The 21,642-nt window shown below is 36.5% G+C and overlaps 2 protein-coding genes across 10 annotated transcripts in view; one reads left to right on the top strand and one right to left on the bottom strand.

Moving 5' to 3' along the window:
* The window catches only part of MINDY2 (MINDY lysine 48 deubiquitinase 2), a 104,519-nt gene extending 98,321 nt beyond the window's left edge, over nt 1-6,198 (top strand). For 2 of the 8 annotated variants that reach the window (XM_043493599.1, XM_043493597.1), the window contains one exon: nt 570-6,198. In XM_043493599.1, coding sequence (XP_043349534.1) covers nt 570-692 — 123 coding nt within the window. In that variant the 3' untranslated portion in view covers nt 693-6,198. Of the gene's footprint in view, nt 1-554 lie in introns of all 8 variants that reach the window. The other 6 variants (XM_043493602.1, XM_038419049.2, XR_006274656.1 and 3 more) reach the window with 5 other exon arrangements.
* SLTM (SAFB like transcription modulator) overlaps nt 3,640-21,642 on the bottom strand; it is a 51,468-nt gene continuing 33,465 nt past the window's right edge. Inside the window, exon 21 of one of the 2 annotated variants that reach the window (XM_038419048.2) lies at nt 3,640-17,503. In XM_038419048.2, coding sequence (XP_038274976.1) covers nt 17,500-17,503 — 4 coding nt within the window. In that variant the 3' untranslated portion in view covers nt 3,640-17,499. Of the gene's footprint in view, nt 17,504-20,384; nt 20,397-21,642 lie in introns of those variants that run through there. The other variant, XM_043493595.1, reaches the window with a different exon arrangement.

Here is a 21,642-nt window from a genome sequence, read left to right as displayed (position 1 = left end):
TTCCTGCAGACGGAAAGGGAAGACAGAGCGCGCAGTACAAAAAATGTTGAAGGATGGCGCCAAATGTGGATGGAAGCACAGGGATTGCTGGGATGTGAACCGATGCATCACAGGGCATTTGGACAGGACCCAGAATGCCCCGCACCCCGTGCCTCCTTCCCACAAGCCACAGTGCCAGAATTGGAAGAGGTGTTCTGTGGGATAGCTGCCCATAATGCACTGCTCCCATTGCTGCTGCAAATAACGCAAATGTGGCCACACCAGTGCGCTTGCAGCTGTCAGTGTGGACAGACTGCAGTGCTTTCCCTACTGCGCTCCCCGAAGGCGGGTTTAACTCAAAGCGCTCTACATCTGCAAGTGTATCCAGGCCCTGAAACACTCTGTGCCTGATGGCTGTAGTTTGCGTAATTAATGAATATTAAAGTTAGTGAGCAAGTTTCAGTTTCCATTAGTTACTGTTCCCAGCCATATGAATTTTAGACAGGAATGTTGATTCAGGAACTGCCTTTAGCATTTAGAATAATATTTCTCTTTGCTGGTTTTGATTTTTCAAGTCTTTCTTCCAGCAGGTGCAAGGAGCTGCTTCTCCAGGAAGTGGAAGACAATCTGGAAGTAATGAACGCAAACGAAAAGAACCTCGAGAGAAAGAGAGGGAGAAAGAGAAAGAAAAGAATAGTTGTGTTATTTTGTAACCGGGGATGGATTTTGCCTGGAGTCAAGTGCATGTCCTCAAACAAAAACAAGGAATAAAATGAAGACAAACCCGTTACATGCCGCCTGTGCCTGATTACCCCATGGATTTATTCACGTTTAAGGAGAGGATGGGTGACTACTTTGTTACAATCATACAGACTTTCTTCAAAGTCGTACAGTGCGCTTTGCGTGAGATGGAATTCCATTACAATTGGATGCGGCTGTGCTTTGAGTCAGTCATGAGAAATACTGCACCTTGTAGCTAAACACACAAATCATGGCAAGTTTTGTGTCATAGTGACATGCGTTACTTATAATATCAGTTAGTAAGCTATTTCATCTTCTGCTCTAAACAAAGAAAGGAGGTCATTGGTTTTGTCAGATTTCTTCCTGAAATCTTTACATCAACAAAACAGAATCCTGTATTACTTTTCATGGTCTGACAATATAACTTAGACTGAGCATTTATGGCTTAAGAGCCCAATGAGTTTCTGGGCAAACTGCCTCCATAATGAACCCAGATTCCTTTTGTTCAAGAGCTGGTAGCCCATTCTTTAACCCATATTTGTGCTGGGTTAGTTCTACCACTGGGTTAGTTCTACCACCGTGACCTTTGTCTCACATATAAGTTATTTGTTAAACATCATATTGAAAATTGTGTGTCATGGAAAAATGGGGTGTCTATTGATAAGCAAGATAAAGATTTATTTTGCTTTTCTTGAAGTTTAAAACTGGGTATCACAACTCAGATCTTATCAGGGTCAGACACAAATAATTTAATATTTTTTTTCTTTGTTTAGTATCTTCCGTTATAGGTAAACTGGACCAGAGAAGTTGTTATTTATTGATCTCTCCATGCAACACGTGAATGGTGGTAGGAAACTGAAGTCTCTAATAAAGCTTTTCCTGCGTAGGAATGCAGAATTAAAATAACTAACTTAATATCTGCCTTCGTTCAGAAGTACCTTGAACCATAACATGACTTTAACATGTCCACTTGTATATTTAAGCTAGTATACTGTGTACAAATACTTTTAAAAATCATGCATCAGTAAAAAGCACACTTTTGCAGGGTGAGAGAAAGGTTTAAGCTAGTCTCTCAAATTGTTTGGAAAGGCACTCAGATGTAGTATCACTTTGTTTTTTAAATCATTAGCTTAGAGTTATGGGAAACTTCTATAGAAATACTCAGATTTTCTAATTTATGGGAACCAAGTAAACATGTTACATCTTGTAGTATTTATAGGTTACAGGAACAAAATACTTGTTGAATTTTATTATGAGGGTACTATAAATCCTCTTTCATTTCAACAGGGAAAGTCAATAACAACTACTTTGTTGCTGATCCTTTTGATAAAGTTTTTTATTTAGCAACTTGTAGACACTTTTGAAAACAGCGGCTTCTGCTGGAAAAAAAAAAAGTTCCAATTCACATTTGAAGGCTTGGTAAGTGCATTAATATATGTGAGTATAGAACAGTTTAAAGCAGCCAACTGGAGTATGACATTCATATATTTTGAAGTGTGGCTTGGGGAATGTCCATGGAACTCAAAATTTAAAAAACCCTGTTGATTTCTGAATTTGAGTCCATTGTTAAAGCAATGCTATAAAACTGTTCAAATGGAATTGCCTCCATAATTGGAACCAGTCAATGCACAAATCTGTTACATATTTAAATAAACAATTAAGCTGATAATGTAGGAATAGTTCTGGTGATAACCGAAGAGCCAGTCTAGATCACTCTTAGTTTCTTCCTCAGCTTTTTTCCTTCTATCCACTTTGTTACAATTTCCTTTTTGTAATACTGAAATGATGATGAATGATTGAAGGGGATCTCTCTTTCAGACACACAAATCCATTTCTTCAGACAAAATTATACAAATATAAACAAGGAACACAAATGTGATGGTTTGCTTTATGCAGAACTGAAAATATTGATATATTGTATTGGAGGTACAAAAACTTTTAACCATATTTTTTTTAAAAAGCAGTCTGTTACTGATGAAATATTTCCAAACTCATATTTACATTTAATACTCTTGAAAAATAAATATGTCAAGTTAAGCTTTTGTTACCTTATTATTTCCAATGACAATACTGGCATTGTACATTCACTTTTAAAACAAATTAACTTAGATTGTTGTTGCTACTGTCAAGTACATCTTTTTGTAAAATAAAGTAAATCACTAAAAATAATTCAATGTACTTGGTAGTATCAGAAAAGTCTGTTTAATATTCCTACTTCATGTCTTACTGACACCCCTGAAACATAATTTGATATACTAATGTAATATTGGTATATTCGATTCCAGTGGAAGAAAACAAATTAAATGTCAATGTTTGTTGTAAAAATCTCAGACTTTCCAGATAATTCAGTTTCTCCTTCAATAAAGGAGTTACCAGTTTCAGAAATTTTGTGGCTTGATATTCATATTATTCACAATGATTCCTGTCAATTTGCTCTTTCTTTAAGGCTCTGGATGACTAAGGTTTTTAGTAATATTGAGGCTTTTACTCTTTTACTTCTAGGACATTGGTGTGCATCTAGTCCAACTTGGTAGTGACCGAAATCATAAATATATAAGCTAGAACCCAATGTGAAATAAGTTTGGTGGTCTTAATTAATTTCCTACAGGACAGATGTCTACATCACCAAAACTCCCATAACAGTTGTCATCTGCTGAGCATCTAAAGAATCCAAAGATTGAATAGTCATTGAGACTGAACTACTCTCACCTGTAATGGGCATCCCTTTAAATCAATATTGGGGAATATTTGTGGAGCACAATAGGAAGATTTATACTCCTAACTCCGGTACTGTAATCTGTTCTGCAGTGCTATTACTCTTGCAGCTTTCTACAGAACTAGGCTTATTTTTTAAATAATTTGAATGTTTGGTTATTTTTACTCTATTCTACCTGTTAAGATACTTGTGTGGGGGTTTTCTGTACCAAGATGTACTCTCTGGGTATCTCCTCCCGATATACAAAGATGGATAGAGAGCTGTCTAGGGAAAGTATATTGGGAGTTACATGGAACCCATTTCACTGCTAAATATAATCCTCATTATATATAATCCTCATTAATCCTAATATAGCTCTACTTACCTTTCTAGTATAGACATACCGGGATCAGGAACCCACACTTCCACACCTTGTTTGATATTTGTCAAATTATTTTTGCTTCTTAAGCTTGTACCATAATGGTTGCAACATTGTACGGGATTGCTTTTGAGTATTCAGATTTGTATGTACAAAGTTACTGAAAAATGACTCCCTTACTTAATACAAGGCAATTCAAAATCATTTGATGTTATTCAGCCCAAACACAAAAGTAAAAAGCGTATTCAATACTCCTCTAATTTAAAGCCTACCTTTTTTCTTCTGATGCTATGTATATGAAAAGTGCAGTAAGCCCTTTGCTCAGTTCAGTTTCCTGCTGGTGATGTCAGACCAATTTGTAAAAGATATGGTCCATGATGTATCCAATTTTGTGTAGTTTTTCTAATGGTTTTATTTGTTTTAGAGTATTCAACTTTTAAAAACGTGAGAAAGTGTAACCTTAAACAGCAGGCAGCCTGCATGTTCCTAGGTGATCTGATCAGTGTGATGTCTTCCACAGATTGTATATTGGGGTAAAAGAATCAAATCAAGCGTTAGTTTGATTGTCCTGAGATAGTGTATTACTCCAGGCCAGCTATGAGAATAAGTTGTTTGCAACAAGAAAGGCTTGTAGCATCAGTCTAGACTATATAGCCAGTTATGATTTATGGTAGAAGGTCCTCTATGGTTATAGGCATCAGTATAAGAATCTTGATAGACTCTGAACCCCCAATGTTTTAAAGTAGAAATTTGCAGAATTCCCTTCTTACCCTGTGTATTTGGAACATACAACAACATAATAGTAATTTTAAGCTCATGATCTGAAGAGGGTGGTATGTGTGGTTCCTGGTTGGTTGTCCGGGCCCCATCTAGAAGGCTACTCTTACTTATGCCTCTGGAATGTTCCCCAGGAACAATTCTCTCCCTCTAAGATATCTGGAGCACAGTGTGTGCTGGCCAGGTCCCCTCCTCCCCCAAACAATGCCTGACATGCCCACTTGGCAGGAAAGGAACTGATTATTGGCATTATACCAACTATCTCATTTAGGGCAGCTTTTGTCCCCTCGTCCCCTCTTGTACTGCTCCTGGGCAAGAATGGGACCCATTCTGTAGGGCCTTTCAGCAGTTCTGTTGAAATGTCAATATCAATGATTAATTTTGTTGTCATGAATTTAAGCTCTGTCTTTATCTGAAAAATTGCCACTGCAGAGCTTGTTGCAGTTTGGAAGTTCATTGCTGTTTTGCAGCTATCACTTTCCTATTTTGTAGGCTTACTTGTGCATATGGAAAGGCTTCATATTTTAGAATTAATCTGTCTTGGCTGATTCTGTATTTCTAACTGAGAAATATAACTGCATGGTTGTCATTTGTACAAGAAGCAATATTTTGAGGGCATGTAAAAGAGTTGTTTTGTGGGAAGTGTCAGTTGTCAGGTCTGGAATCCCATGAGGAAGTATTCTAGTGGCATTTTCGAAACTCTGAATAGGACTCTCATATGCTTTAAAATTGGCAGCTTACGAAATACTTTCTGGTGACTTTTTGCTTTATGGATTTATTTATGCCATTCTTTTCATCCAAAACTTTTAGTTGATATAGTTTTCTTCCTAAATGGAGTAAGTAACCATTATCAGAATTTTGCCGAATTTCATGGTTCCTACGTCTGTATAGGAAACAGTGTTACATTGTAGTCCTGGCTAATGTAGTCTTTCCCTGGGCCAAAAGAAAGTAAAATGTGTAAAATCTGCTTGGTTAACAAACAGTTCCTCCACCCCTAAATGCTATGCTTAAGTCTTTGTAGTAACAAGAAAAAAAGTCTCCAAGCTGGTAAAACTTGCTACAATTTTTTTTCTTTGAAATTAGATCTTTCATGGACCTGTACCTTTTATCATTGCCCTAATAGTGACATAATTGAATTTTGTAGCTCAGCTACAACTTTGACAATTCTAGCTTTCGGCCTGATTAAGCACAGGTACCATGAAATTCATAACTACCGGAGACTTAACCATCCTTCTGTGGTACTGTAGAAGAACAAAACTAAGATTCTCCCAAAAGAATTTGTTAAATTGTACTCTTGTGGTTGTTTCAAACAGATTTCTAATAGCATAAAATCCAAGTGGGATTTTCAAAATTGTATTGGCCTAACTGCTCCCATTGAAGACCGTGATAAAACTCTAATTGACTTCACAGAGTTAGGACATTCGGACGAGATTTTCAAATGTGTTCAGCACACAGTTTTAGTTTTGCTTTTTTATTTTTTTAAAGGTGACTACCTTTCAAAGATTTTTTTGTGTGAAAGAACCGATTAGTATTAAATGTTTCTGTTCAAGTCTTCTGTCTTGTTCACTGGTATAGCAAAGACATGGCTGGAACTGTCAATAAAAGAAATGCTGGACAGTATCTAAAAGTGACTGAAAATTGTGAATTACAGCTATTTTAAAAGTTTTGTTTTATTTCAGTAAATATGAATCCCAGTGCTGTGCCTCAATCATTGAGCTCTCTTTGTGCTTTCTTAGAACTCTGCTATAGGAGATATTGAAACTGAGTTCTAATTCGTACCTCATTAGACGAAGTGTGTGCCTGGTCATGAGTTTATTTAACATTTTCTTTGAACAGTTGCTTCTAGACTTCTTTGTGTGGTCCAGAGCGCGGATCTGTGGAGGTGACAAAGCTGAACTGCTGATGCATATAACCTAGTTTTATTCTACACTGGCCACTTTTCAGATATGAGTAACTTTAGCATATTAATTTTCTTTAAAAATAAAAATCCCTAAATACACATTAGGGACTTAGAGACATATTTAATTATAGAGCATACATTAACCTTTCCTCATAAGCATAATATTCGTTAAAAACAATTTTATTACTGAGCAGAGACCAAGGATACTAGGCTTATCAGCTCTGATACTTTAAAACACTGAACTATAACGTTATGGAAAAACTGGAAGGTGTGAAAATGTTATAACAAACATCATTATGGTACCACTAGCATGCACCACTTTAATATTTTTCCTTTCCAAATTCAGGGGAAAAGAGGGAAGATGTAAAAATAGCTATAGGAAAAAATGATTTTATCCTTTGTCCCTTAATGTAGAAAATGGGTGGGATTTCTCAAGAGCATCTAAGGATTAAGCAACCAACTCCCATTAAAAGTCAGTAAGATTTGGGTGCCTAGCTCCTTTAGATGCTCTTGAAAAATCCCACCCTATATGGATATTGTACCTAAGACAGAGGCTAGATTTTTCTCTAAAGGACACCTCTGACCATTTTTCTTCAGAGAGTATTTCAAATGCAGCATTTAATTTTTTAAATTTAGTAATATTGGAAGGTGTCAGATTGACAGTACTCATAGCTGAAATCTTTTTGGGTTACAGAACAAGAATAGCATGGGCAACAGCAGATTAATGCTTTTTACAATGTGTTGTATCTGCTTTTCCTTTCCTCATGTTAAAAACAAACTAGTATCTATTCATTATTACAGTTGGTTTAAATATTTTATTTCATTCTCTGGATCTGGCTTTGGAAACAATTGATGTTTATACTTTCCAGTCTTTATCAGGGCTGACATCCTTAAGACATTGACAAATAGAGTCTTTAGTCAAAGGGGATATTCATAAATGTAGAAAATCAAGGTATATATTTTTATTCACCTATATTTTTATTCACCTGTCTTGTAAGGTACACAGAGAAAAAAGGTGTCCGCATCTTAGAGGTAAACAGAATATAACTGACTTTTTGCAAGCGTTTAAAATGTACTTACAGAATTCCAGCAAAATTTCCCTTCTGACTTACTCGAAATTCTTTAGCAAACAAAGATTGTTTCTATAAGCTTTTCAATAACCTCTCCAATATTTTTTTCCATTCCACTTGCCCATGTCTATAATGGGACCATGTTCTACCTATACTTCTTTCCTCTGGCCACTAACTTTTTTGGTTCAAGCTATGGCTATTTCTATGCAGAGGATACCCAACTATGTATTCTTCTTTGTTTTGGTATTTCCTCACTTTGTCTTCTACTGTATCAAATTTTTATTCTGGTAATTGGTAAGAAAAGTACCTTTAACTAAAATTTCCCATTTTGACTCAAATTCATCCCATCTATAATGAATTCAGGTGTTTGACTTCATTCACAAATCTTTCCTCTTACCTATACCAGATTTATTATTTGATTATAACAACTTCTACTGTCCAAACACACAGGAAGATACAGTCCCCTCCCTGAAGAGTTTATAATCAAAGATTTACAACTCTTTATATGGTCAACTAAACTATTATTCGCCTATTTTATTCCCCCTCGATTTTTAAACCACCATAATGAAGGTGGGTATAGGGAGACTGTGAAGGAGGGCATTACTTTGGCACCTCACTTTATTTGTACTTGACACGGTGGCTCATCCCTCTATCCATATTCAGTAATGGAACAGCTCCTTTCTCAGAAATCTACATTGGTTGAATGTAAATTTTCAAATTAAGTGTGTTGTTAATAAATAAGTTAAGCTTTCCAGCTCCTTTCTTTTGGGTCTGATATGGAAGTTATTCTCCCATCTTCCACCTCCACAGTTGCAGATTACATCTCAAGATCTCTTATATTTCAACTACCCTCTGAAGCCCAAAAGCTGGCTTTAAACATACACATGCATTTTCCTTCTCTAATGGAAAAACATCCCTTGTGCCTCACTGTTTCTCAATGCTAAGTCTTTTTCCTAAACATAGCTATTGTACCTCTGTTCAGCTCTACCCAAATAAATATGGAACTACCATATTTATAATGAAATCTATATAGTTTACTTATATTTCCATGTATGTAATAAGCTGTGATACTGTGGTATTATTGTATGGTTCTTGTAATAATTTGATTATCAAAACTGCACTCGTTTCAGATAGTGCTATTGATTATGCTCAGGGTTATATTTTATACCTTTATTTATAAATCTCTGTTTTGGAATATTGAGAGTGTCATAGTCCTGGTCAAACTCCCCCAGCTGGACACTCACTAAACTGCTCTGTTTGGATCCACACACTGCATATGAATGCTTTTCAGCTCCTGTGGGCCGGGGTAGACTCAACGGCACAGTCTCTCTTTGACCTCTAGGTTTGTTCCCCAGCCCATAGATGCTGTCTGGCACCTGTTCTCAAACTCGGACCCTGTGTTGTAGCTGCCCTTGGCCAGTGCTGAACCCTCCTAAGACTCCCCAGTAGCTTTGGCACATCTACCCTAGTGTTCCACTCTGGTTTATGGTTAACCCCTTCTGGGACATGTCATAACAGAAGAAAATACAGACACTTTGCAGAAGGATTTCTAAAGCAATCACTCATTACTTTAGATAGCACAAGAGAGACAAAATCCATGTAAAAGAAGCCACATATACACCCTTCCCTGCCTCCATTTCCTCACCACTCGAGTGTTCTTTGGGAATCAGTGTCTATTCAGACTTGCAGCTCCCCTCTCCTGAACTTCATTCTTCCAGTACAGTCTTCTCTTCCTTTTCTGGTTGGTGAGAGAGAGCTACTTTGAGCAGTCCTTCTCTTTCTGCATCTTAGTCAGCCTCAGACCCCCATCAGGTGATCCACTGCTTGGTTGTCAGCCTGCTTGGGAGAGCTGGGCTCTCTGAGTGGTAGCCAGCTCTTTTCCAAGGGAGCTTCCAATTGAATGGAAGGTCATCAGGGTTTAATGACTCCCTCCCATTGCTAGCCCTCTGCTAGGGGCAAGAATTTCTCTTGATGTGTGTGCGTTAGCTCAATATGAAGGCTACATAGCCAAAATAGTTCTACAATCAAAGTGGTCTTCACAAAACAGAATGAAGTTTGCAGCTTGATACAGATACATGCAGACTTACACTAATCCATCACAAGGGGGTAATACTGATTAGAATTGAAATGGTTAAAGGAGGAAAAAGAATACTGCACAAAAAATGATGTATAATCATTTACCAACTCATTATTTATCTGTGAAATGTTTGTAAGTTCAGCTGTGTTGAGGCATAATTTATGTACAAACATTTAGACACTTGGATGAAATGTACTATATAAAGTACTACCTGCAGCATGGTTCTTCTGAAATTCAAAAGAATGCATAGAAAAGGGCCACTGCCATTGAGGAAAACATTTCACATTTGAATGAAAATTAGATAAAAACACATAAGGTTTGACAAATATTGACATTTGATTGTTTTCTTCTATTGTAATACATTTGTGCAGAATATAGCAGCATGAACATTTACATCTTGTTTTTGACTAATACTTTGCAGACAAGTATTCTGCTCAGTTACTTGAGTTGATATTAGCTTTCAGAACTGTAACAAACTGCTGTATCAACAACAATCCACAGTAATGCTCCCAACTCAATGGAGATGGTTGTAAATCCACTGAAAACATTTACTGAATACATGGAAGAATAGAATTTATATGCTATACAAACTTGAAGCCTCAGGGCTTGTCTTCACTACAGCTGCCGACAGTTGAGCACTCTCCTGTCAGTGTAATTACTGCACCGCAACAAGAGATGGAAGATATGTTGGCAGGAGCGTGTCTCCTGCTGACATAGCACAGTGTAGACAGCGCTTTAAGTTGATGCAACTTACATCACTCCGGAGGGTAGCATTTTCACACTACTGAGCGGTGTAACTTACATCAACTTAAGTGGCAGTGTCGACAAGTCCTCAGAAATATACTCTTGTGTGCTCTTTGCTGTCATTCCCATTTTGTGACCAGCAGAGGCTAGTGGTGCAGAGCTAAGTGTCCACTGGTTCCTGGAACATGAAGTAAAGTTTTCTAACCGTTTGGTGGGTTTTATCATTAGTTTTGGTTTTTTTTTCTACTGAACAATACCACAATCCACTAAATATAGAAGTCCAATTCTTAATGCCATCTTTAAAACATTGTGTGATATTAGATTGTAAATGAGCAAGGAGTCTGGCAGTTTATTGTACATTGGAGTCAGTCTCACAATTCAGTCAAAGGTTGTACAGCTAATTGTTAACATGTATATCAGTATTATATAGTCTCCGTAGTAATCAAGAATTTTGTAGTCATGAAGATTGGAAGAAGAAAAGCAAGACTCAGTATATACAAATTTGATTTAACTACAATCTTAAACTGGATTTTCAAATGAGCCTAAGGGAGCTGGGCACTAAAATACCATTAATATTCTTAGAAAATTCCAGCCATAGTCTCTAGCCCATTCTCACCATGTTGAGTAAGGGAGAGGTTTAAAAATGTGAACAAGTATTAAGATTTCCTTCCATCTGTTTTAAAAGATAAAACTAAACTCCAACCTGCTTCCATTATTAAACTGCAAATTGGTTTGATTTTATATTATGCATTTAGTTAAAAAAAGATTTGATTTTAAATCAAAATGACCATTTCGTAATACTAAATTTGTTTCTAATACTGCCAGAGAAGTTTGAAAATACAGTTCTTGTCCTACCAAATTTCTTTACATTTTGGCAACCATTACCTTTCCCTTGCGTTTCTAATTGAACTTGATTTTCTATTCCTACTACTTTAGTGGCCAAGCATCAATTGTTCTCCTTATTCAAGGAATAATATTTAACTACTAGTACAGAGCAATTAGAAGGGGCTCAAAATCACGTTTAGATGTTTTACATCAAACATGTTTTTAGTTTGCAAATTAAATAGATATTTATATAATATAGTTTGCAAGGTCCTTTAGGTTCAAATGTTTAAAGGTAGGTCACATTTTTGGTGTAGACACTTCAACAGCGTGCTTTTTAATTAACTTAAATCTTGATAGGTTTAAAAAGGGACAAAAATTACAAAAGAATTATATAGGAATTTTATTTACTATAGGAAAAGAGTGCTAGAGGAAAACCTAATTTTATATTTGCAAATGCTAGGTAGCATATTCTGCTTAAAAAGCTATGACCTCTTCGTGAGCAATGTAAGTAGATAGATATAATTAACCAGTACAATTACTATCCTATTAATTTTAAACTACATCAGTTTCAGCACTTTGTGGACAGTCTGCACACTAATAGCCGCAAAGTTATCAGATAGATATTATATTTGTACTTAATTTACAGCACCACATTTTCCTTTCTGGCATACGTAAGAGTTGGCCATTGAGACTGCAGGCAAAAATAACCATTGAGACCCTGTCAGAAATAAATTAGTGGCTATATGTCTGAAAACTAGTTATATTGGAAGCAATTTGATTTTTGTTATAGCAAAAGTGTCTGTGTATGTCCAGATATATTAAAATATTGTAATTACTGATAACTCTTGGAATGTTTGACTGTTCTAATTATTAGAAGACTGTACATCAGTGAAATGAGCTGGACTCGCCCTTTGATACAATTTGTACTTCTTAAAAAGTAAATACTTAAACACTTTTTTTCAACATTATTGTAACATGTTGCTATTTTAATCACAAACTTTTACCCTTTGCTTCTGCTTTTGTTGTACTGCCTGTATATGTTCTTAATCACTGTCTAAATTTGAGAAGATTAACAAAAGCAATCAATTCTCTCTCCTTTCCCTTTGTATTATAGCCCAATAGACTTCAGCCACCATACCAATCATTGGATGCATGCAGTGGAAAATACAGGAGGAAGATTTTATATACAGAGAGAACATGAATGTTATAATTCTTGACGTCTGATTTGTGTCCATTTATTCTTTTATGTAGAGACTGTCCGGTTTGGCCAATGTACATGGCAGAGGGGCATTGCTGGCACACCATTTGCAAACTGGACACCATTACATTAGGCTTGAATAAAGACTGGGAGTGGATGTGTCATTACACAAAGTAAAACTATTTCCCCATGTTTATTCCCCCCCCCCCTCCACTGTTCCTCGCACGTTCTTATCAACTGCTGGAAATGTCCCATCTTGATTATCACTATAAAAGGTTTTTTTCTTCTCTCTCTCCTGCTGGTAATAGCTCACCTTAACTGATCGCTCTTGTTATAGTGTGTATGGTAACACCCATTGTTTCATGTTCTCTGTGTATATAAAATCTTCCTACTGTATTTTCCACTGCATGCATCCGATGAAGAGGGCTGTAGCCCACAAAAGCTTATGCTCAAATAAATTAGTCTCTAAGGTGCCACAAGTACTCCTGTTCTTTTTGCGGCTACAGACTAACATGGCTGCTACTCTGAAACCTGTCAAGGATACGTCTGGATTTTCATAATTTTCTTTGGTTAAGCTTTCAGCGTTGTCTTAAGTATTACTTGCAGAAGTACATATCAACTTTCTTTGTACAATTTGTTTGTACAAAACAATTTGTCTGTTGTACAATTGCCTTTGGTATCTTGTTTTATATATGTGTATCGGCTCACGTTAACAAAAAGGCATGCTCTATACTATTGGGGAATTTCATACTACAAAAGTTGCTGCCAGTGCAGCAGCTGCTAAAGGTAATATGGTAGTTTGAAGTATTTGTTCTTCTGTTTATTAATTACATGGTTTTGATACTGGGCATTTTGTTTTGAAAAAATAATAAAGTAACATGGAGAAAACCATTCATAAGATCCCTTCTTAAGAAAAAGGTCAGTTCAAAGAAACATTCTTGTTCAACTCTGACTATTTGTAATGTATTTAAGATGTCTTTCCTTAGTAAAATATACAGCAAAATGAAAAAAAAAATCTTGTAATTGCTGAGCTACATTGCTTCAAGGGCTTCATTGCTTTATGAAGCTTTAGCTGCCAGCTAAGCTATTTGTCTTGATGCACATAATATTAACAAATCACAATATGAACATGTTTTTACAATTTCATATTACTTATTGCAGATCTTACCTCTGGAAAAAAAATTTCATATTGAAAACTATACTGAAAAGCAGCATAATTTAATTAAAATCCAGTCATGTCAAGAGTCAGATGCACTAAAATCCTGTTTTACAAAGATTAATATGAAAGAGAGAAGGGTTTCAGTCAGTTACTTGGGTATCCAATATTGCGTTACATCTCAGTTTTTGCAAACTGGATCTGTTTTGCATTTTAAGAGTCTTAGTGATTAATTTATATTGTTTTCTAAAGCATTAATTAAAATCTGTTTTACTTAATCTTTTAAAAGAGAACAATTTAAGGAGCCAAAAAATTCCTTGTTAAGGTTCAAAATTTGAGATTTTAAATGTTCAGAAAAGTCTAATTTCTATGAACTAGTTAGATGAAAATTAGCTTTTTAAAATTTCTATACTACTAAAAGGAAAAAAGTATTGAAACATGAACATTTGAAGAATCACTGGTAAGTAGAGCTTTCTTCACTTTAGCCTGCCACAAGTTATGTATGAGACACAAGATGGGTGAGGTCTTATCTTTTATTGGACCAACTTCTGTTTGTGAGAGAGACAAGCAACAGAAGTTGGTCCAATAAAAGATATTGCGTAACAAACATTGTCTCCGTAATATCTTGGGACGGACATGGCTACAACATTGCATACAACAACTTATGTATGTGAACCGTCCTCTAGAACTTAATGTGCATAAATTGAACTGAGGCCTAACTGGCCAACTGTTTAATGTAAAAAGAAAAGGAGTACTTGTGGCACCTTAGATACTAACAAATTTATTTGAGCATAAGCTTTTGTGAGCTGCCACAAGTACTCCTTTTTTTTTTGCGAATACAGACTAACATGGCTGCTACTCTGAAACCTGTTTAATGTAAGTTTCATTTTGGTAATTAAATTGTTTCCTAATTACTGTGTGTGAAGGACCATTTACTAATTATGGGCCAAATCTTGGTCAGCTTACTCGTGTGAGTAATGTCAATGAAATCAATGTGACTATTTGTGTGTAAGAAGAGCAGAATTAGTCCCAATGTCATCTTCTCTAATTCACAGTAGGTTTTTCATATTTTTCAGTTTTTCTAAACTATTTGCAGGAGAATATAGAACAGTTTGTGGGGACTGAAGTTCGAGTAACTGTTCAATAATTGCTGTATTTAGCCTTGCCATATTGAATCTATAGTGAACACTTATCTTTAAGATATGGAAACACGATGAGTGACGCTAAGCTTTAGTCTACAGATATGTAAAATATTTTTAGCCATTGCCACAGCTGAAAGAAATACAGCAAAATTACAATAACCATACACACAAGTGCTGATTAGACTTGACATGTTAGTCAGTAGAATATTGGAAAGCCCCTTCTTCCCTAGGTTCCATACCTTTTCCAGCATAGTTGTATTAATAGTGTAGACACAATGAAAGCTTTTCATAAATGTTACCACAGTTCGTTACCACACAATGTTAGGACATGCATTTGTGACTGCTGCCCTTGCAATGTAGCATATTAGCAATATACTGATAATGAGATTTTTATTCCAGTCCTCCATATGCCTTTGTTCAAACTAAACTCATTGTCATAACTGAGTTGTGCTTATAATTTCATAAACAGATAAATTATTCCTGTACAGCTGTTAGAATTTTATATGTAAAATAAGATTAAATACTTCTGAATGATATTGGATTTTAGCTCTTGATAACTTGTTTCATGATACAACTTTGGTACATACAAATGTTGCAACAACTGAAAACAATTATTTGGTGGCAGTTAGTCCCACAACTTCCATCTTTTTTATTTACTTTTTGTTTGAGGTATAAAAATGTGTTTTTTAAAGCCCATTTAATCTGTACAATATTACTTTCTATAGGATAACTTGATAAATTGCTTAATATGTGTTTAATCAACCACAGATGTTTCAGGATGACTACATACAGATCCTTTTGATATTCTGTATTACATGAGGTCTCCCACACTGATCCTTCACAGATTTATGCTCATATGTAAAAGTCTGCAGCACTGGGGCCTAAGTGAGCTAGTTCTCTGTACTGAACCCAAAAGTATGATTTATAAATGAGCTTGGAGGGTTGGGGTTCATTTGAGTTTCATTGTGACATTAGCTTTTCAAAGGTCATCTTTCATTCTTATGACTAGATACAAGCAACAAAGGGTTAGTGTAGTTAAAACTCTGATTTTATCTTTAAAAAACTGTTAAAGGTGTAATTTCAACCCAGAACAAAATCATAGTTAAAATAGCTTTGGTCTTTAAATTCACCCCACTGTGCTTAGATATTCTGGCACCTCTGCTCAGTGGGTATTTGTGCAATATTGTACTTGGTCAAAATTGCAACAAGTTGACAGTCTCAGGCTTAGCTTGTGCCTTTCTGTAACTTGAGAGTTTTCAAATCAAAAAGCCAATCATTGCTCTGATTGAAATGTTGTATGCAGTGTCAACCTGAGAAATGGAGTCACAACCCAATTATAAATAAAATGCTGATAGACCCTCAAATATAAAACTTAAGACAGTTTTCATTAGGAGGGGGAGAAAACCATAAATATCCTTTTCGTGGTCACTGCTAAAGCAATGCTGACTTTTTAAAAGTTTGAATTAAACATTACATCAGTGGTTCTAAAATTCTGTACCACCAGGGGTTTAAAGGCTTGCTGGTGGTCCCTGGCAAACTTATTAGTTAAGTGACGCTAGGTCCTCATTTGCAGATACTTAATAGCATTTTTTTAAAATCCCTAAAAATACTTCCCTAATAATACATTTCCAAGTAGCAATTGTAGTGTTTCTATGGGGATTATTTGATCATAAAGGGGAAGGGAGATGGCCTACAATATATTAAGATGTTGTCCACAGTATAGGACTTTAGAATCCCTTTCTTAAACAATGTTACCTCGTTTGCATCTTCTCTGCGTCCCTACATCTGTACAACTGAAAAGTTATGGGTGACCATTGTACATTTGTGAAAAACAACAAAATAATAATAATTTAAGGTTTTTTTATTTGGCACCATACTTTTATTTCCAGTCATTTAGTACACTAGATTCCTATGGAGAATGTTACTAACCTGTTTTGTTCTTAGTATCAATATCTCTGGGTGTGTTCAGAGAAAACAGATTTTTTTTTTCCTGATATGTTTAATAAGGTCTATAGACCTTTACTGGGTCTAAACTTTCCTGTAACAGAATTCATGAAGATTAATGCATGCTATTTCTTGTAAGATGTCTAATATAGAATCCATGTTGTTAAGTGGCTCACAAAACTGACATACTGTATTTGGCATCTGTGATTAGACAGGTTTCTCCCTGAAAACTGAAATAGTTGTGAGAATGTTACACTATTGTCTGCATCTATTCTAACTAATGGGAAAGTAGTCCTTTGTATTATATTGCTGGTTGATCCATTAAGCATTGTGTATATTATATTCACCTCATGGAAAATGCCTGCTATTTTGTATAATTTGTAATACAAAATGTCTCACTAAATTAAGGGTGAAGTATAACGAATGCTGATAAAACCCATTGTAATTTTATCCTATCTTGATATTTCTATTATACTGTTTGAGATAATTTCATTATGCACATGTATTTTAGGTAAAACCTATATTATCTATATTATTTTCCTAATATAACTTTATTTAAGACCAAATAGGTATTTCAAGACATGTTTATACAGGGTATCTGTTTATAGACGAGATAAACAACTGTCCCATATAGTTAGAAATTACAACTTTCTCGGCATTTGATTTTTCTCCCTCCCCCCCCCACAGCTGAAGGATTAGATAGATTGATTATTGTGCCATACCTTTTAAAATGTATCTGCAGATGTGCTTATGTAATAAACTTAATAATTTGTACCTCATTATAGTCTCACTCTGACCTAACTTATTTCTAACTAAAAACTGTACTTACAGTTGAACCTCAGAGTTATGAACTGGCCAGTCAACCACACAGCTCATCTGGAACCAGAAGTACATGATCAGGCAGCAGCAGGGATTTTAAAAAAAGCAAATAGAGTACAGTACTGTGTTGAATGTTAATGGCTTAAAAAAAAGAGTTTTAAAAAATATTTGACAAGATAAAGAAACTTTGTGGTTGTTTTGTATAAGTTAAGATGGTTAAAAGCAGCAATTTTTCTTATGCATAGTAAAATTTCAAAACTATATTAAATCAATGTTCAGTTGTAAACTTTTGAAAGAATAACTGTTTTCTTCAGAGTTATGAACATTTCAGAGTTATGAACAACCTCCATTCCCAAAGTGTTTGTAACTCTGAGATTCTAATATCCAGAGTGAGTTAGAACAGTAGGACAGTAACAGAAATCAATATAGTTTATAACACTAACACTTTGTACCTAATAACTTTGAGGGGGGGGTTAATTTCTGTTGGCCACTTGAATTCTTCCCTGCCAGCAGATGGAGATGGTATAAATTGGATCACTTGTATAAAAAGATGCTATTTTTTTTTTTAAACACACACAAACACTTTTCCGAAACAGCACAACGATCACATTACAAAGCAAAGAGGATAGTCTGGACTGGTATGAGAACTCCAATTACTACATAAGAGCATGGATACTGTTTTATAAGAGAAGTCTTTCTAAGGATGTCTTTAAGTACCACAAGCATGTTCGTGTGTGGAATTGCTTTTCTTTACTGTTGTGAATTTTAGAGAAGTTCACATACTGGTCATTTTCAGCCTCACTTTGCCCTGATGGAAAAAGTGGAGTTCTTTGTGTGATATAACTTAAATTCCTCCAAGCTCTTGGTGAAATAGGCCCTAGAAAACAACTTCTGATAATCTATTGTCTGATACTACTGGGATTATTTGAGGGATCCTTTAAAGAACCCTAAGAAAGACCCATCTCTGGTACATAACTTGCTATCTTATTTACCTCTGCCACCCTGAACATATTTAGGATTCTGAAATACACAGTAGTTAGAAAAACATTATACTGAACCAGACAACAAAAAATAACCAGATCCTCCACTTGCCTCATGCATCCAATATTTTTCATCAGCAGCCCTCTTAAAAAGATATGCATTGTAGTATCCCCTAAAGGACAACAGCTTTGGCTTATTTCAAACCAAGGAGAGAAAGCATATTCCAAAGCAAAGGGCCTCAGAACCCCCTGTTAGCAGTCCCCCTTCTTTGACAGTGAGGGTTATTACATAGTGGGGTCTACCCAGAGAAACACATCACTTTAAGTAACAAATAGCCACTATCATTATGGTCCATGGTGGTGTTGCATCTGGGTCAGACTAGTGTGAAATGGGCCTACATCTTAATTGAACTCAAGAGTGAAGGCATGGGCTTGCTTGTTGAATGGAATAGCTCACTGACCACAAGACAACTGCTTAGTAATTTGCAAGAGCTTGACTGTTACAGGGTTGAGTTCAGCATGTTGGTAATTGACACGTAAATTGACAAACTGCCTAAGTCCTTACTATTTGAGTGTCCTCTCTGTGTGATACTGCTACAGCTTCACTTCTTGGAAGTGCTCAAGAGGAGGCTTTGACATAGTAGAAGGGGCCCTAGACTTTGGAATTTATTCACCCATGTTGGTCTTTAACAGCCTGAATCCGTCAAACTTCAGGACATGCTGCAGGACATTCCCTTTCCCAGGTTTTTGGCAAGGAGCAGAATTAATGCATTTAAGTAGGAACCTATGACTGGAATTTTGTTTTCTTTTCCTCTGGGTGTCAAAGCAGGTGCTTTGTTCATTTCTGAATTTTAAAACATATGCCTCTTGTATTGGACAGACACCTTTTTAATGGCTACATAACTTTGTAAAGTGTTCCATAAGTTAACACAATGGCAGTTGGTCAGTAAAGGTGAAGACTTTGTAAGACTTATGGTAGTTAATCAGCAAGTGTCCCTTTTCCCTGTGGTTTCAGAGTAGCAGCCATGTTAGTCTGTATTCGCAAAACAGAAAAGGAGTACTTGTGGCACCTTAGAGACTAACAAATTTATTTGAGCACAGGTTTTCATGAGCTACAGCTCACTTTAAGGCTATAACAAACTTCTGCTGGTATAGCTATGCTTGGGAGGTAATGTGACAGATATAGCTGTGGCATGAGACATCCCTAAATGTTTTTACATACTGGCAAAATTGCTTTTGATGGGAGGTGGCTGGAATTTGCTATATGTCAAAATTGCCTTTTTAGAAGCCTAAAAACAATGTCTGCACTAAGATCACTTTACCAGGGTAGGATCCTGTTTTACCTATACCATCAAAGCACTCCTAGCACTGACCTAGCCCTTAGTCTAGTCCTCTCAACAGCCAGACTGTATGCTTGGAGTAGAAGAGGTTTTTTGGTGAGTGGTTGCATCTTGGCACAAGAATAGCAGTGTGCTTTTAACTTCAGTGTACAGTAAAGATGCACCTCTTCCACTTCTGACCTTCAGACTGGCATTGGTACCAAATCTTTGAGGATCCTAGAGCTAAAACTGTACAAATTATCAGCAGGAAGAGATATGTATTGTTATGTAGCGGCTAATACTGTGGGTAAATGCAAGAAATGGATCATCCACTTGAAAGCCACTTGAAACACTTAGCTTCTCTCTCTGCCCCCTACATCATGTCACCAAGTGCATAGCCCACCCCATACCCCCAACTGCTATTTCAAGTCATTTAAGACAGGAACTCCCACCAGTTGCCACCTCTAATTCCTTTCCTCAGTCACCATCCCCACCTCATGAAAGATGAGCTTTTCAACAGAGCTAGATGGTGATCAGATTTAGGCTAGTTTGGATGGGATACAAGCACTAGAGCCATGGAATAATCTTCCCCTCCCCCCTTTGCAAATCCTCACATACAGCAAGCCTGCAGCCCTCTGCCTCTCTCCCTACCTTATCCTTGTGAGCTCCCTTGAGGCATTAGAGTTAATCTAAAGTAAAAATATTTTGAACAATTGGGGGCTTTAAAAAGTCAATACCAACCTCTTAATTGTGAGCCAGCAACACATAGGCAGCTAGTGCATATCCTAAAGGTGTATGTTCACTAATATTTTCTACTCTAATAGGTTACTGCATTCTATACCAGCTTCAGTTTCCACATTGTTTTAGATTATGTTGCCCGAGATTGGGCACATTATAGTAATCCTGTATTGGTGACAAAAAGCATAGGTCACAGGTGCAAAGTCTGAAAGAAAAAAACTGAAGCCTCCTGCAGAAGGGGAAAGCATCCCTACGGTGGTCTTGGAACATCTGTTCCCCCACTAGAATGTAGGGTTGCAGAATCTCCAGGAATTAAAGATTGTCATGTGATGAAATCAACACTGGCAAATTGTAGAATAATAATAATTAGTCTCTAGTTCAAATGCCCCCCAAAAAGAATAAGAGCTATCCCACCTTTAAGCAACATCACTGCAGTTTTTATCGAAAATGAACTTTAGCCAGTTAGTTCATCTCACCCCACCCCAAAAAAGCCAGACATTTAATAGCTCTACTGCCATATCCGAACACTGCTAGGGGGCAGTAGCATGTAATGGATGGAACTCTGCAAAACTTGAGCCAGCCCTTAGAGAGCAGTTGTCCCATTCCACCCCCTAGGAAAACTCTGCCAGTAAAGCTAAGCACAAATCCACTCCTGTAGTCGTCTGCAGGCATATCAACGCATGAACCACGGAACTGAATGCAGATAGCACAGGCATCAGTGCAGTTTGTCCCTTACATAGACTGGCATGGATCAAGGATGCGAGACTTCGAACAACTGATCTGTATCACCAGCCTTTGCAATATAATTATTGGGCTTGGGGGGAGGGGGCCGATAGCCAGACTGTCAGCATCAAGTATTGCTGTAGTTTCTTATGCAGAAGCAGCTTCTTTAAGAGGAAAGCAATTCTACATTCCCTCAGAGACACTGATGATGTCCGCCAGCAATAGACCCACTTCTCTGCTGGTCTTCAGGACCCAGGCCATGAGACTTAGTTAGGCAGAATATCAAAGAGTAAGCTAGAAAGCAACCTCTAGTCCCTTTCTGCATGGCCTAGACTCAGTGAGGAAAATCTCGTATTCAGTATTTCTGCATACCTTGCTTCTGTAGAGGAAGTTGAGATAGCACTGGGTTGAGCTACAGAATTTTACTCACAAAATA

The sequence above is a fragment of the Dermochelys coriacea genome, chromosome 10, assembly GCF_009764565.3.
Source record: "Dermochelys coriacea isolate rDerCor1 chromosome 10, rDerCor1.pri.v4, whole genome shotgun sequence".
NCBI lineage: Eukaryota > Metazoa > Chordata > Testudines > Dermochelyidae > Dermochelys > Dermochelys coriacea.
Note: the sequence above shows the minus strand (reverse complement) of the source record. Positions and strands in the feature narration are given on the sequence as shown.